A 13,070-nucleotide genomic window follows, 5' to 3' on the forward strand; every position below is an offset into this window, starting at 1 on the left:
GCTAGACACTCATTCCATGTACCAGGTCTTTGCGAGTGAGACAACACCAGTACTGATTTTCAGTGTGATTGTCCATGTGGCTGGAGTGGGAAATTCAGCACGGAGGCCTACTGCTGGATGAGCAAGGGGCAGCTGTGGCAAGGAGTGCCTGTTACTAGTTTTGGCTGGTTAGCCAGCTGCGGCCTTTCCTGGGCAGAAAAGATCTCGCCACTGTGGTGCATGTCCCGGTTACATCTAGATTAGATTGCTGCAATGTGTTCTATGTGGGGCTGCCCTTGAAACGTGTTTAGAAACTTCAAATGGTGCAGAATGCAGCAGCCAGGATGTTGACTGGAGGGAACATTTCACTCCAGTCTTGGCCCATCTACCCTGGCTCCCAATCTGTTTCAGGGCACAATTCAAGGTGCTGGTGTTGGCTTTTAAAGCCATGTATAGTTTGGGACTGACATACTTGAAGGACCACCCTTATCAACCTACTTGATCACTCTGGTTATCCTCCGAGGCCCTGCTTCAAGTGCCCCCACCTGAACCAGACCCTTGGTCCATCAAAGTCAGTATTGGCTACTCAGACCAGCAGCGGCTCTCCAGGGTCTCAGGCAGAAGTCTTTCACATCACCTACTTGCCTGGTCCCTTTAACTGGAGGTGCTGGGGATTGAATCTGGGACCTTCTGCATGCCAAGCAGATGCTCTACCACTGAGCCACGGTCCCTCCCCTATCATCTTTTGCCAGCAGGTGAAGACTTTTTTTGTATTGTTTGGCATTCCCTCTGTGATCCCTCCTTCTTGTCCAACGCTTTTAATTGTTGCTGTTAGTTTGAGTATATATTTTAGCTCTGGTGTTAATTGTTTTAATGTTTTTTGATGTTTGGTTTCAATGGTGTTAAAACGTGATGTTATTACATATGTTTTAATTTCTTAGCTGCCTTGATGGCCCTTGTGAGAGCAGAAAGGTGGGAAATAAATTTTGTAAATTCGGTGGGAAATAAATGTTGTAACTTCTCCCCTCTGGACTTGGGAAGAATCCCCCCAAGGCCCGGTACTGAGTAATGGTCAGTACCGCCACAGAATGGGGAAAGCCAATGGCCTGTTGGGAGTATTTGGAGTTTTGAAGCAGAAATTTTAAACTCTTGTGTACTTGGTTAAGCTTCGGCTCAGTTCTGTTGCACTTTTAAAAGTATTTTGCCTGTATGTTTCTGAAGTCATGTTTTCTGTTGCAACCTTGTCCTGAAGCATCAGCACAAATCTCTGAATAAACAATTAAACAGCGCCCAAGAGCTTGAAAAAGTCCAGGCAGTTATTGCAAAGATCCAAGAGGTGTTTGGAGTTGACACATGCGGTGCGAGCCCCAAAACACATCGGCAGCCCACCGGGTGAATGTACAGACTTCGTAAAAACACTTTTGTCAAGAGCTTATCTAAGTATTGTTAATTGTCCAAGATTCCTGTTCAACTCCCTTCTTTATTATCACTTGGCAGAATGTCACGCTTCGCAGTCCCGTGATACACTGCAATTATTCTGTTTCAGACTAGGAATATTTTGGCCTCGACGTGCGTAATGTTTTACACTGAGCATATGCGGTAACAAACGACTTCTAACTCCCTTGGTGCCACTTTGAAGACCATTTAAGTGTTGCCAGGATACAACCCAAGTGTTCACTCTTTCCCCTTAAAATTGCTATTAACTGTACCTCACAGAGAACCCATTCTAAGCAGTCTACTCAGAATCCTACTCAGGTCTATTCAGCAGGGTTGCCAACCTCCAGGTGGATACTGATCCGGACGACACGTTCTAGTTTCCCCTTCTTGGCTGTCTCTACGTGGACTGTACCACTTACCTGTAGCATTGCTACATATATGCAATACTATTCATATGAACAATATTAGAAATACTTACCTTGATTAATTGAATCCTTAGAATTGATGTTGCTCCTTGCACTTTTGTGTACTTGTATATATTGTAAATAGCAGCATCCTTAGTTAAGTATTTCACTTGATATTTTGCACTTTAATATAGTCGTATTGCATTGAATTGTGTGTGCTGGTTTTGTGTTCCTACAACCTCCAGGTAGTAGCAGGAGATCTGCTATTACAACTGACCTCCAGCCAATAGAGATCAGTTCAACTGGAGAAAATGGCCTCTTTGGCAATTGGACTCTATGGCATTGAAATATCTCCCCTCCCCAAACCCCGCCCTTTTCAGGCTCCGCCCCTGAAACCTCCCACCAGTGGCGAAGAGGGACCTAGCAACCCTATCTCTGCTCCGCAGCAAGGCTCCCTTTGAGTTTAAAATTTCCAGACATTTTGAAACCATGGAAAAGGTTTGTATTTTTTTTTTGAGAAAAAACAAGCAACAGCGACAACTAAACTACTAAACTAAACAGCAACAACTAAATAACTGCAATATTTTATCAAACCTTAAGTTATTTCACTGCTTCAACACTATAAATGCATAATTTATAGTTTAATTAGCATACCAAATTGTGTTGTTCAGCACATGTATGGAATTTCAAAACTTTATTGCTTGTGTCTGCCAGTAGTATAAAGGCCCTGAGTCAGGCTTTTTTTATACTGACTTGGATCCAACAGTAGGGTTGCCAACTTCCAGGTGGTGGCTGGAGATCTCCTGCTATTACAACTGATCTCCAGCCGATAGAGATCAGTTCCCCTGGAGAAAATGGCCGCTTTGGCAATTGGGCTCTATGGCATTGAAGTCCCTCCCCTCCCCAAACCCCGCCCTCCTCAGGCTCCACCCCCAAAAGCTACAGGTATTTCCCAACCCGGAACTGGCAACCCTATCCAACAGTGTTTCCATAGATGGAAGGATTTCCACCGTGGATTGTGACCTTCTTGTCTCCCTCCTCCCACGGCAGGCCAAAATGCCCCCTGAAACGCTGTTTAATGAATGGTGCCTTCAAAATATGTGCCTTCACTCTTTTAATGAGTGGTGCCTTCAAAAGCAAACATTTAAACCAGGGATGGGGGAAATCCAGCCCGGAGGCTGTATGCGGCCCCCAAGGACATTTTCAGCGGGTGTGTGTGTGTGTGGGGGGGGGGAAGGCTTTCCTCTCTTCCTCTTTTTCTGGCACTCTTTCTCCTTTCTCCCCCTCTCTGCCTCGTATCTTTCTTTGTCTGTCTTCTTCCGTCCTTTTCTCCCCCTCCGTTTCTCTGTTTTCCTTCCTTCCTTCCCTGAGGATCGTCTGCGGGCTGCGTTTGCTGGGGCCCACTGCTGGCTGCCCTCCCGCCTGGGAGGGGAGAGCAGGGGTGCCCTCCAGGCCTTCTCTGCGTGGCCTCCCCTGTGGTTGCCAACCGCCAGGTGGTGGCTGGAGAACTGGCAACCCTAGCTTCTCCCCCCCCCCCGTGCCGGGAGATCTATACCTGGTTAGGGCCCCTGAATGATGTTATAAATGAGCAAATGGCCTTTGGCAGGAAAAAGGTTCCCCACCCCTGATTTAAACACTGCTAAATCTATTAAATGGCTTGTTTGCAACAGGGTGAAGGACATGTATGTATGTACTTGTTACAGTCAAAGCTGGCTTGTGATATTCTCAAAGGTTAGGGTTGCCAACTTCTAGGTACTGAGATAACGCTGTACCTGTGCTGTAAACTAGTAAAGACTATAACAATAGGCAGCACGTAGGCTCTGTAGATAGGAAAGAACAACGCTATAAAGCTTACAGGTGAAAAGAAAAACAATTTATAGGCTAGTGTTAGCCAACAATTATATATCAATCTAGAGAACCACTTGCATATATACAAAAAATTACATGCAACTCAACAAAGATTCATACATCTAAGAATGTGCACACCAAACACACCAAAGATTCTATTCATCTTGGACAATGTCAATTTCATAAATGGCCCACAATAAACATAAAATTGAAAATAAGAATGATAAGCCTGCTGATGAGCTATAACAATAATATGGTAAATGATTTGCACAAGTGCACAACAACACAACCATTTCAAAACTGTAAATGATGCAGCAGTGCTATGCTGTTAAACACAAAATAGTGCGGGCAACGCTTAGCCTCAGAGAAGCCCCAACCTCTAGGTACTAGCTGGAGATCTCCTGCTATTACAACTGATCTCCAGCAGGTAGCGATCAGTTCCCCTGGAGAAAATGGCCGCTTTGGCCATTGGACTCTATGGCATTGAAGTCCCTCCCCTCCCCAAACCTCGCCCTCCTCAGGCTCCGCCCCAAAAACCTCCCGCTGGTGGTGAGGGGGGACCTGGCAACCCTATCAAAGGTGGCCACACAGGGATGAATGAAACAAAATTAGAACACAATGATGCTGAGGAGAACAGCAGTTTCCCCAGTTCGAGTTCCCAGTCAGGTACATTTGACAAGAAGGGTGGGGGGAGATCCTCAAGTAAAATGCAGGGGGGGGGGAGAGATCCTCAAGTACAAACCATAGCTCTTGACTGTGAGTGCTCCAACTTCAACCCATTAAAATGAAACCACCCTACCCATTGGCTCAGCTGCTAAAGTGTTACGGGATGTACCTGAACTTTCCAGCTGTTCAGAGGTAACCTGCAAACACAAGGGATTCACTTGCTAGAAAATGACTGGCAATAGGGCATTAAACGTACATAAAGTTTGACAATCTTTAGCATGCTCGTTCTCATTCAACAGTAAGTTATTTAATTATTCCCATTTTACTGCTGCCCTGACCTGGATAGCCCCAGGCTAGCCTGATCTCGTCAGATCTCAGAAGCTAAGAAGGGTTGACCCTGGCAAGTATTTGGATGGGAGACCTTCAAGGAATATCAGGGTCGTGTCACGGAGGCAGCAAATGGCAAATCACCTCTACACACCTCTTGCCTTGAAAACCCCACCAGAGGTCGCCATAAGTCAGATGCGACTTGCCGGCAAAAAAACCCCACTAAAATACTGCCAGGAAATAAAGGTTTAATGTAACTCATCATTTAGACCCAACTTGTACAAGTCAAAATCCTACATTCTCAACACCAGCGCCTGGTTTCTAAACAGACAAACCCCAAGTACTCCAGACAAGTAGCTAAATTCTGTCTTGGGAAATGTAAGACACGGGGGAACAATTTTAAAGCTGATGCAGAGTTTTAAATCCATTTGACTGGCTCAAATGTTCATGCAGCTTTTTGGGGGGTTGTTGCTGTTATATTGAACCATTGTTGTTTTAATGATGTTGTAACTTTGTAATACTGGTCAAGGACCGCAATAAATTATACTACTAAACCCCAGGACTCAGGCCTGCCAGAAGAATCAAACCCTCTGTCCGGAAAGTCTTCCATTCTCATCACATGTGCACTTTTAACATGCTCAATTACCACACTGTTGTTCCCTTATTAATCCAGGCATTATGTTTAGATGCAGGGGTCAAGTCCTGCTAATGATGGATTTGCTGGAATCTGGCAACAGAAAATCTTGCCCCAAAGGCTTGAAGAGATCAAGCCTCAAAACTTGGATCAGCATTAAATGCACATTGGGCGACTTTCAACAACCTCTCAACATCACAGGACTGTTACCTAAGATGGAACCGAGATCCTAGGTCAAGAAGGATTCATAAACCAACCTGGAAGATGAACCTCCTGTTTAGAATGCCTTGCTTCTTCACCTCTCACATCCACAGGTGGTAGGTGTGGGGGTTGCCAGCTCCAGGTTGGGGAATACCTGGAGATTTTTGGGGTGGAGCCTGAGGAGGGCAGGGTTTGGGAAGGGACTGTAATGCCATAGAATCCAATTGCCAAAGCGGACATTTTCTCCAGGTGAACTGATCTCTGTCGGCTGGAAATCAGTTGTGATAACGGGAGATCGCCGGCTAGTACCTGGAGTTTGGCAACCCTAACAATAAAACACAAAATCTTATTAAAACCATGATTAAAACCTGACCCGTAACTTCAATGAATAAGGATCAGCATGTATCAGATGGTGCACTTAATTGTGACATATAGGCCACAGTAGGGCCTGCCTACTTTGGTCACATCTTGAGAAGACAAAGACTCACTGGAAAAGACAATCATGCTAGGAAAAGTGGAAGGCAGCAGGAAAAGAGGAAAGCCCAACAAGAGTTGGATTGACTCAATCAAGGAAGCCATGGCCCTCAATTTGCAAGATCTGAGCAAGGCTGTTAAGGATAGGATGTTTTGGAGGACCTTGATTTATAGGGTCGCCATGAGATGGAAGCAACTTGACGGCACTTAACACACAGAGGGCCTAGGGTTGCCAGGTCCCTCTTTGCCACCGGTGGGAGGTTTTTGGGGGCGGAGCCTGAGGAGGGCAGGGTTTGGGGAGGGGAGGGACTTCAACGCCATAGAGTCCAATTGCCAAAGAGGCCATTTTCTCCAGGTGAACTGATCTCTATCGGCTGGAAATCCGTTGTAATAGCAGATCTCCAGCTACTACCTGGAGGTTGGCAGCCAAAAAGGGCCTTCCTGCAGTTCAAGCCCCCCCCTCCAAGATAGAATAAATTCAGAGGGGTAGTGTAGGATCTGGAGGAGGAACAGTGACTTGACAACTCACAAAAAATGCCTTTAACAGTTGCATGTCAGGCAGAAATTCATCAGAGAAGCTGTCTCTTCCACCCTGCAGCTGATGAATAGCTGTTTATATATTTTAAAGGTACAGATGGCCTCCTTTCAACCTGCCCTTGGGGAGGGGCCATGGCTCAGTGGTAGATAGGGATGCCAGGCGGTGGTGGACTGGCCATTATGTCAGCTTGCCCGATGGCAAGTGGGCCCCTGATGAAATGGGCTCCCTTAAACATTAGACAATATGTTAAAAATAAAAATTAATAAAATTAAATTATAGCCTTATAGTTGTTGGTGGGCCCCTTTGTCTCTTGGCAACCAATATTTTTAGGCCCAGTTCGCCACTGTTGCCAGGTCCCTCTTCGCCATCGGTGGGAGGTTTTTGGGGTGGAGCCTGAGGACAGGGTTTGGGGAGGGGAGGGATTTCAATGCCATAGAGTCCAATTGCCAAAATGGCCATTTTCTCCAGGGGAACATCTCTATTGGCTGGAGATCAATTGTAATAGCAGATCTCCTGCTACTACCTGGCGGTTGGCAACCCTAGTGGTAGAACATCTGCTTGGCATGCAGAAGGTCCCAGGTTCAATCCCCGGCACCTCCAGTTAACGGGACCAGGCAAGTAGGTGATGCGAAAGACCTCCGCCCGAGACCCTAGAGAGCCGCTGCCGGTCTGAGTAGACCACACTGACTTTTCTAACAGAGCGGTTCCTCAGTGGAACAGGCTTCCTCGGGAGGTGGTGAGCTCTCCTTCCCTGGAGGTTTTTTAGCGGAGGCTAGATGGCCATCTGTCAGCAACGCTGAGTCTATGCCCTTATTCAGAGGATAATTCACAGTGGGCAGCCGTGTTAGTCTGTCTGCAGTAGCAGAAAAGGGCAAGAGTCCAGTAGCACCTTAAAGACTGACAAAAATATTTTCTGGTAGGGTAGGAGCTTTCAGGAGCCACAAAACTAACAAAAACTAGTTTTCTAACTAACAAAAACTATTTTCTGGTAGGGTAAGAGCTTTCAGGAGCCACAGACTAACAAAAACTATTTTCTGGTAGGGTAAGAGCTTTCAGGAGCCACAGCTCACGCTGTGGCTCCTGAAAGCTCCTACCCTACCAGAAAATATTTTTGTGAGTCTTTAAGGTGCTACTGGACTCTTTTGTGAGTCTTTAAGGTGCTACTGGACTCTTTTGTGAGTCTTTAAGGTGCTACTGGACTCTTTTGTGAGTCTTTAAGGTGCTACTGGACTCTTTTGTGAGTCTTTAAGGTGCTACTGGACTCTTTTGTGAGTCTTTAAGGTGCTACTGGACTCTTTTGTGAGTCTTTAAGGTGCTACTGGACTCTTTTGTGAGTCTTTAAGGTGCTACTGGACTCTTTTGTGAGTCTTTAAGGTGCTACTGGACTCTTGCCCTTTTCTACTTATTCCGAGGATGAGAGGGAGGGCATCTTGGCCACCTTCTGGGCAGGGAGCAGGGGGTCACCGGGGATGTGTGTGTGTGTGTGTGGGGGGGGGGGGAAGGTAGCTGCGAGTCCCCTGCCTTGCGCAGGGGGTCGGACTCGATGACCCTGGCGGCCCCCTTGCAGCTCTACGGCCGCGGCGGACAAAGGGTCCGGCCCCAGGCGCGCGCGCGCCCTGGAGCCGGCCGCGGGTCTCCGGGCTGCGCCGTGCCGTGGAGGACAGCGCCCCCTACTCGCCGCCCCCCCCTCCTCCTCCTCCTCCTCCTCCTCGTCCCGAGGTGCCGGCGGAGCAGGCGGGCCGGGGATTCGCTGCGCTCCTCGAGCGCGGTGCAGAGGGGCGAGTTTCCCGGCGCAGCAGCCGCCGCCGCCGCCGGCGCCCCCGGGCTGGGCGTCTCCACGTGTCGTCCGGCTCACTCGCGCCGGGGAAGGCGAAGCGCTCGCCTCGCTCGCTCGCCCGGGGCTGCGCAGGGAGGCGGCGGAGCGAGGTGAGAGCCGGGCGGCGGCGGCGGCGGCGGCGTCTCGCCTCGCCTCGCCTCCGTCCTTGGGCGCGTCGGGGTGGCCGGCCGGGTGGAAGGGCAGGCGCCGCGCGCGATCCTAAGCGCGCCGGGTTTGCGACCGATCCTATCCCCGGGGCTTTTCCCCGGAGGCGCTCCCGAAACGGGCTGCGGTTGGCTCTCGAGTCGGGCGCGCCGGAGTTTGCGCCGGAGTTGGCGCCCGATCCTACCCGCGGGGCTTTCTTCCGGAGGCGCTCCCGAAGCGGGCTGCGGTTGGCTCTCGGGTCAATTGGCTCTCGAGTCGGGAGGCGTCGACTCCGGTTCGGTTCACTCTCGAGTCGGGAGGCGTCAACTGGGTTTGAGTCCAGCAGCGTGCGCGCCGAGTTTGCGCCTGATCCTACCCGCGGGGCTTTCTTCCGGAGTCGCTCCCGAAGCGGGCTGCGGTTGACTCTCGAGTAAATTGGCTCTCGAGTCAGGTTCGATTTACTCTCGAGTCGGGAGGCGTAAACTGGGTTTGAGTCCAGCAGCGTGCGCGCCGAGTTTGCGCCTGATCCTACACACGGGGCTTTCTTCCGGAGGCGCTCCCGAAGCGGGCTGCGGTTGGCTCTCGAGTCGGGAGGCGTCCGCTCGGGTTCCGCGGGCGCGCCGAGTTTGCGACGGATCCTATCCGCGGGGCTTTCTTCCGGAGTCACTCCAGAAGCGGGCCGCCCGGCTGGTTGGAGCCGGGTGGATTTACGCTCGAGTCGGGAGGCGTAAACTCGGGTTCCACGTGCGCTCCCTCCCCTCTGAACCCCGTCTCGTGAAGGCTCTGATCCTATGCCCCTGGGAGTATATATTGCATTCAGGGTGACTCCTCCGAGTAACCCTAGACGGTCTACAAGCTGGGGTGACAAGCGGTGGATTTACTGGAATGTAAGCTCCATTTGAGTTTAAGGCGGCTTAATCTGAAGTGGTTCCGATCCTGTGCCCTGTTCCCTGGGAGTAAGTGTTGCGTTCAGGGTGACTTCATTCGAGTAAACCTAGACGGTCTACAAGCTATGGTGACAAGTGGTGGATTTACTCGAACGTAAGCACCGTTTAAGTTCAGGGCGGTTTAACGTGAAGTGGCTCCGATCCTATGCCCCATTCCCTGGGAGTAAGTGTTTCACTCAGGGGGACTTCTTCCGAGTACACATGAAGCTGCCTTATACTGAACCAGACCCTTGGTCCATCAAAGTCAGTATTGTCTACTGTATGGTAAACTTATACGGTCTACCAGCTATGGTAACTGGCGGATTTACTCAAATGTAAGCACCGTTTGAGTTCAAGGCGGCTTAATCCGAAGCGAACGCAAGTGAGGGTCGCAGCCGGGGATGAAAACGATTCGCTTTTTTGCTCTTGGCCGCTTCGCTTTTATTCCTCTCTCTCCCGTCCTTTTTTTGCAGCTCCAAGGAGATGCTCCAAGTTGCCGGGACTTCGCAGGATCCGCCAAGAGGCGTGTGAGCGGCGCTCGGAGAGGGGCTGCGCGACACCTCGGAGCCGCTGCCGGCTGATTCACGCCGGCCCTCCCCGCTTCCCTTTGCCGCTGCAGGGGCCCCCCAGCCCCGGACCAAAGGATGCAGTTTCGCCTCTTCTCCTGTGCCCTGATCATCCTCAACTGCATGGATTACGGCCACTGCCAAGGCGGACGCTGGAGGCGCAGCAAGAGAGGTCAGTGGCTCCAGCTCGGTGGCTCCTTGACTCCCCACCTTGGTCAAAATGTGCTCCCGGCCCGCTGGCCTTCCCTTTCCACAGGGTGCCGGCGGCCCGTGGGTCTCCAACGAACCTGCTTACTTGGGTCATGGCGTTACCCTGGGGCATTTTCTTCCTCCGGGAAAGGGGCGATTCTTTTTTCTGGCGGGTTACTTCCTCCTCCCTAATAGGCGATACCTAAGGTCACTTTCTTACATGCCAAATGATGCACTTTTGACCCACTTTCAACGCACTTTGCAGCTGGATTTTACTGTGTGAAACGGCAAAATCCACTTGCAAATGATTGTTAAAGTGCATTGAAAGTGGACTGAAAGTGCATTATTTGGCATGTGTGAAAGTGCCCTTAGGGTGCTTTTATGCATGCTGAATAATGCACTTTCGTTCCACTTTCGATGCACTTGAATGATAGTTTGCAAGTGGATTTTGCCGTTTCGCACAGTAAAATCCAGCTGCAAAGTGCATTGCAAGTGGATCGAAAGGGCATTATTTGGTATGTGTGAAAGCGTCCTAACGGTACAATCCTAAACAGAGTGCTGTTTAGGATTGTGCTGCAAATGTCTTTTAAGCCCTTTCTAGTCACTCCGGGTTTGAGACTCTTAAGTCTGCTTATTTAAATAGGTTGGATTTAAGTCCAGCAGCATCTCAGAGACCCAGCAGGAGTTTCAGGGTGTAAGTTTTTGAGAATCAAAGCTCCCTTCCTCTGTCACAGTGTCTGTGTCTAAGAGAGCTTTGACCTTCGAAAACTGACACCCTGAACTCCTGTTGCTCTCTAAGGTGCTACTGGACCAAAATCTAGCTCTCCTACTGCAGACCAACACTGCTGCCCTCTGACACTATCTGAATTAAGTCAGGTCCAGGTGCTTCAGTGGAAAATGCTGCTGGATCCCATGCAGGCAGCAAGCCCCATGAGTTCAGTAGAGCTTACTCTTGAGTAAATGTGCCTCCAGGGTGTATGACTGTAAAGGTGCATGTTGAACATACTTGCAAATAGACTTCTTACTTGTTTAATGGTCTCACGTTGCTGCAACTGCCTGCTATCTGGATGGGTTAAAAAGTTGTACGATGGATGCTCCCAGCCTCCATGGCCCATCGGTGTAGACCAGTGGTTCCCCAACTTTTCGGGCCACTGCCCCCTTGGTTCCACAAACTCAACCCCAGCGCCCCCTACCCTATAAAAAGCATTAATCAAAACAGGGGTTTGCATAACACACTAAAGAAGACAAGAACAATACAATTTCAAAACAGCAACAATTAATTGCACATCTATTCAAAATCAAATTAAAACCTTTTAGTTGACATTTATTCAACACAACTGATGAACTTGATCCAGTGGTCCCAGCTCTTCAAAGTCTGGAAAAAAATGCTGATAGTTTCCACCAAATTTGCCAGCATGGTGCCATAGCTTTTTCTATTGAAAATTAGTGAACAACAAAGATTAAGGGGGCCCACCTCTAGCACCCCCCTGCTGCCCCCTTGCCTCTTAGTGCCCCCCATGGTAATCCTCCCCAGGGGGTGGTACTACCCACTTTGGGAAAACACTGGTGTAAACTTAAGTTTAAACTATGTTCTAGTCTGTTCTGGTGTTTTTGGGAATGGAAGGGAGAGGATGAGGATCGGTCCAGGTAAGCTTGCATGGAGAAAAGGAAGCAGTCGTTTGTATACAGGAACTTGAAAGCTCACGGGCAGCTCTAGCAAAGCAACGGAAATTTGAGCTAATTACAGATAATAAGTTTGCTCTAGATGTCCCCCGTTGACAGTTCCAGGCCTCCCTGTCGGCTGGTCCCTCCGGACTAGTTGAAATAGCAGAGGTCAAGTTTTTCAGTGAGTTGAATAAGGTCTTTATTTGTGACTGTGGGGGAGAGGAGGATGTGGAAGGCCTGATGCTGTAAATATAGAGATCAAAGTGTTTACAGGGCAAATCTACTCGTTGTAAGAGATCTCCTTCTAGCGTGCTTTAAAGCGCATCCAGTATATTGACCTTGGTGGGATCTCTTTTTCCTAACCGTTTTTTAAAAAAGCCAACCTACAGGGTTACTTAGAAGAGCGGTTGATTTCATTGGGACTTGTTTCTTAGGAAGAGTGCTTAGGGTTGCACTGTTGGGGTAAGACTGGCAATAACCGTGGGTGTCCTGTGTGGTATAGCTGAAAATTGTTCTCCCTGACAACTGATCAGTGCTAACTTGTGGCTCCATTGTTTTTGTGCGTGTCTTAACTTTCCTGTTAAGTTTTGCAAATTGTCCTCCCTCTTAAATTGGGACAGCATTCAGCCACTACCCACTGTTTCTTTTGCTCCTGATCATTCCCTCCCCACTCTAAACTCGGGATGCTCGAACTCACTTCCTGTTGGCCAGTAGTGATCAGGCAGCCAATGAATTGAAGGACTGTTCATAACCTGTTTGTGTGTGTTTCAGGAACAGGAAACTTGCAGCCACGAGGTGAGGGATCAGCTGGGAGTCAGCTCCTGGTTTCCTGCTGGGGAAATTTGGGTCTCTACCCAGCAATTTTTTTTTGCTGGGGGTGGGGAGGAGGAATAAAGTGCCTCCTGGCTGATCAGCTGGAAATTGATTCTTCTGGTCTCCCATTCTGGCAACTTTGCTGCCTCCCATACTTGCAGTATAGGATCGGATAGACCGCAAAAGATTAACAGAGTTGACTCTTCGGGAAAACTTAGTGGTTGAGAGTGGTAGAAAAGAGCAAGAAGCCAGTAGCACCTGAAAGGCTACCAACATTTCTCATAGGGTATGAGCTTTTCGTGAGTTACAGCTCACTTCTTCAGAGCGGTTGCGACAGGGAGGTCAGGCTTGTTTGGCTACCTCGTTGCCACTGCGGCCATCAATACAGCCCAGCGGCAACGGGGCTTCTGCACGGCAGTTTCCCTGCCCCAGTCCCTTAGCGC

The 13,070-nt window shown here is 49.3% G+C and overlaps 1 protein-coding gene across 1 annotated transcript in view; it reads left to right on the plus strand.

The window, feature by feature from the left end:
• The first annotated feature begins 10,022 nt into the window (after positions 1-10,022).
• The window catches only part of RSPO2 (R-spondin 2), a 123,296-nt gene continuing 120,248 nt past the window's right edge, over positions 10,023-13,070 (plus strand). Inside the window, exon 1 of the mRNA XM_056854477.1 lies at positions 10,023-10,132. Coding sequence (XP_056710455.1) covers positions 10,039-10,132 — 94 coding nt within the window. The 5' untranslated portion in view covers positions 10,023-10,038. The remainder of the gene's footprint in view (positions 10,133-13,070) is intronic.

Source organism: Euleptes europaea, chromosome 8 (assembly GCF_029931775.1).
Source record: "Euleptes europaea isolate rEulEur1 chromosome 8, rEulEur1.hap1, whole genome shotgun sequence".
NCBI lineage: Eukaryota > Metazoa > Chordata > Lepidosauria > Squamata > Sphaerodactylidae > Euleptes > Euleptes europaea.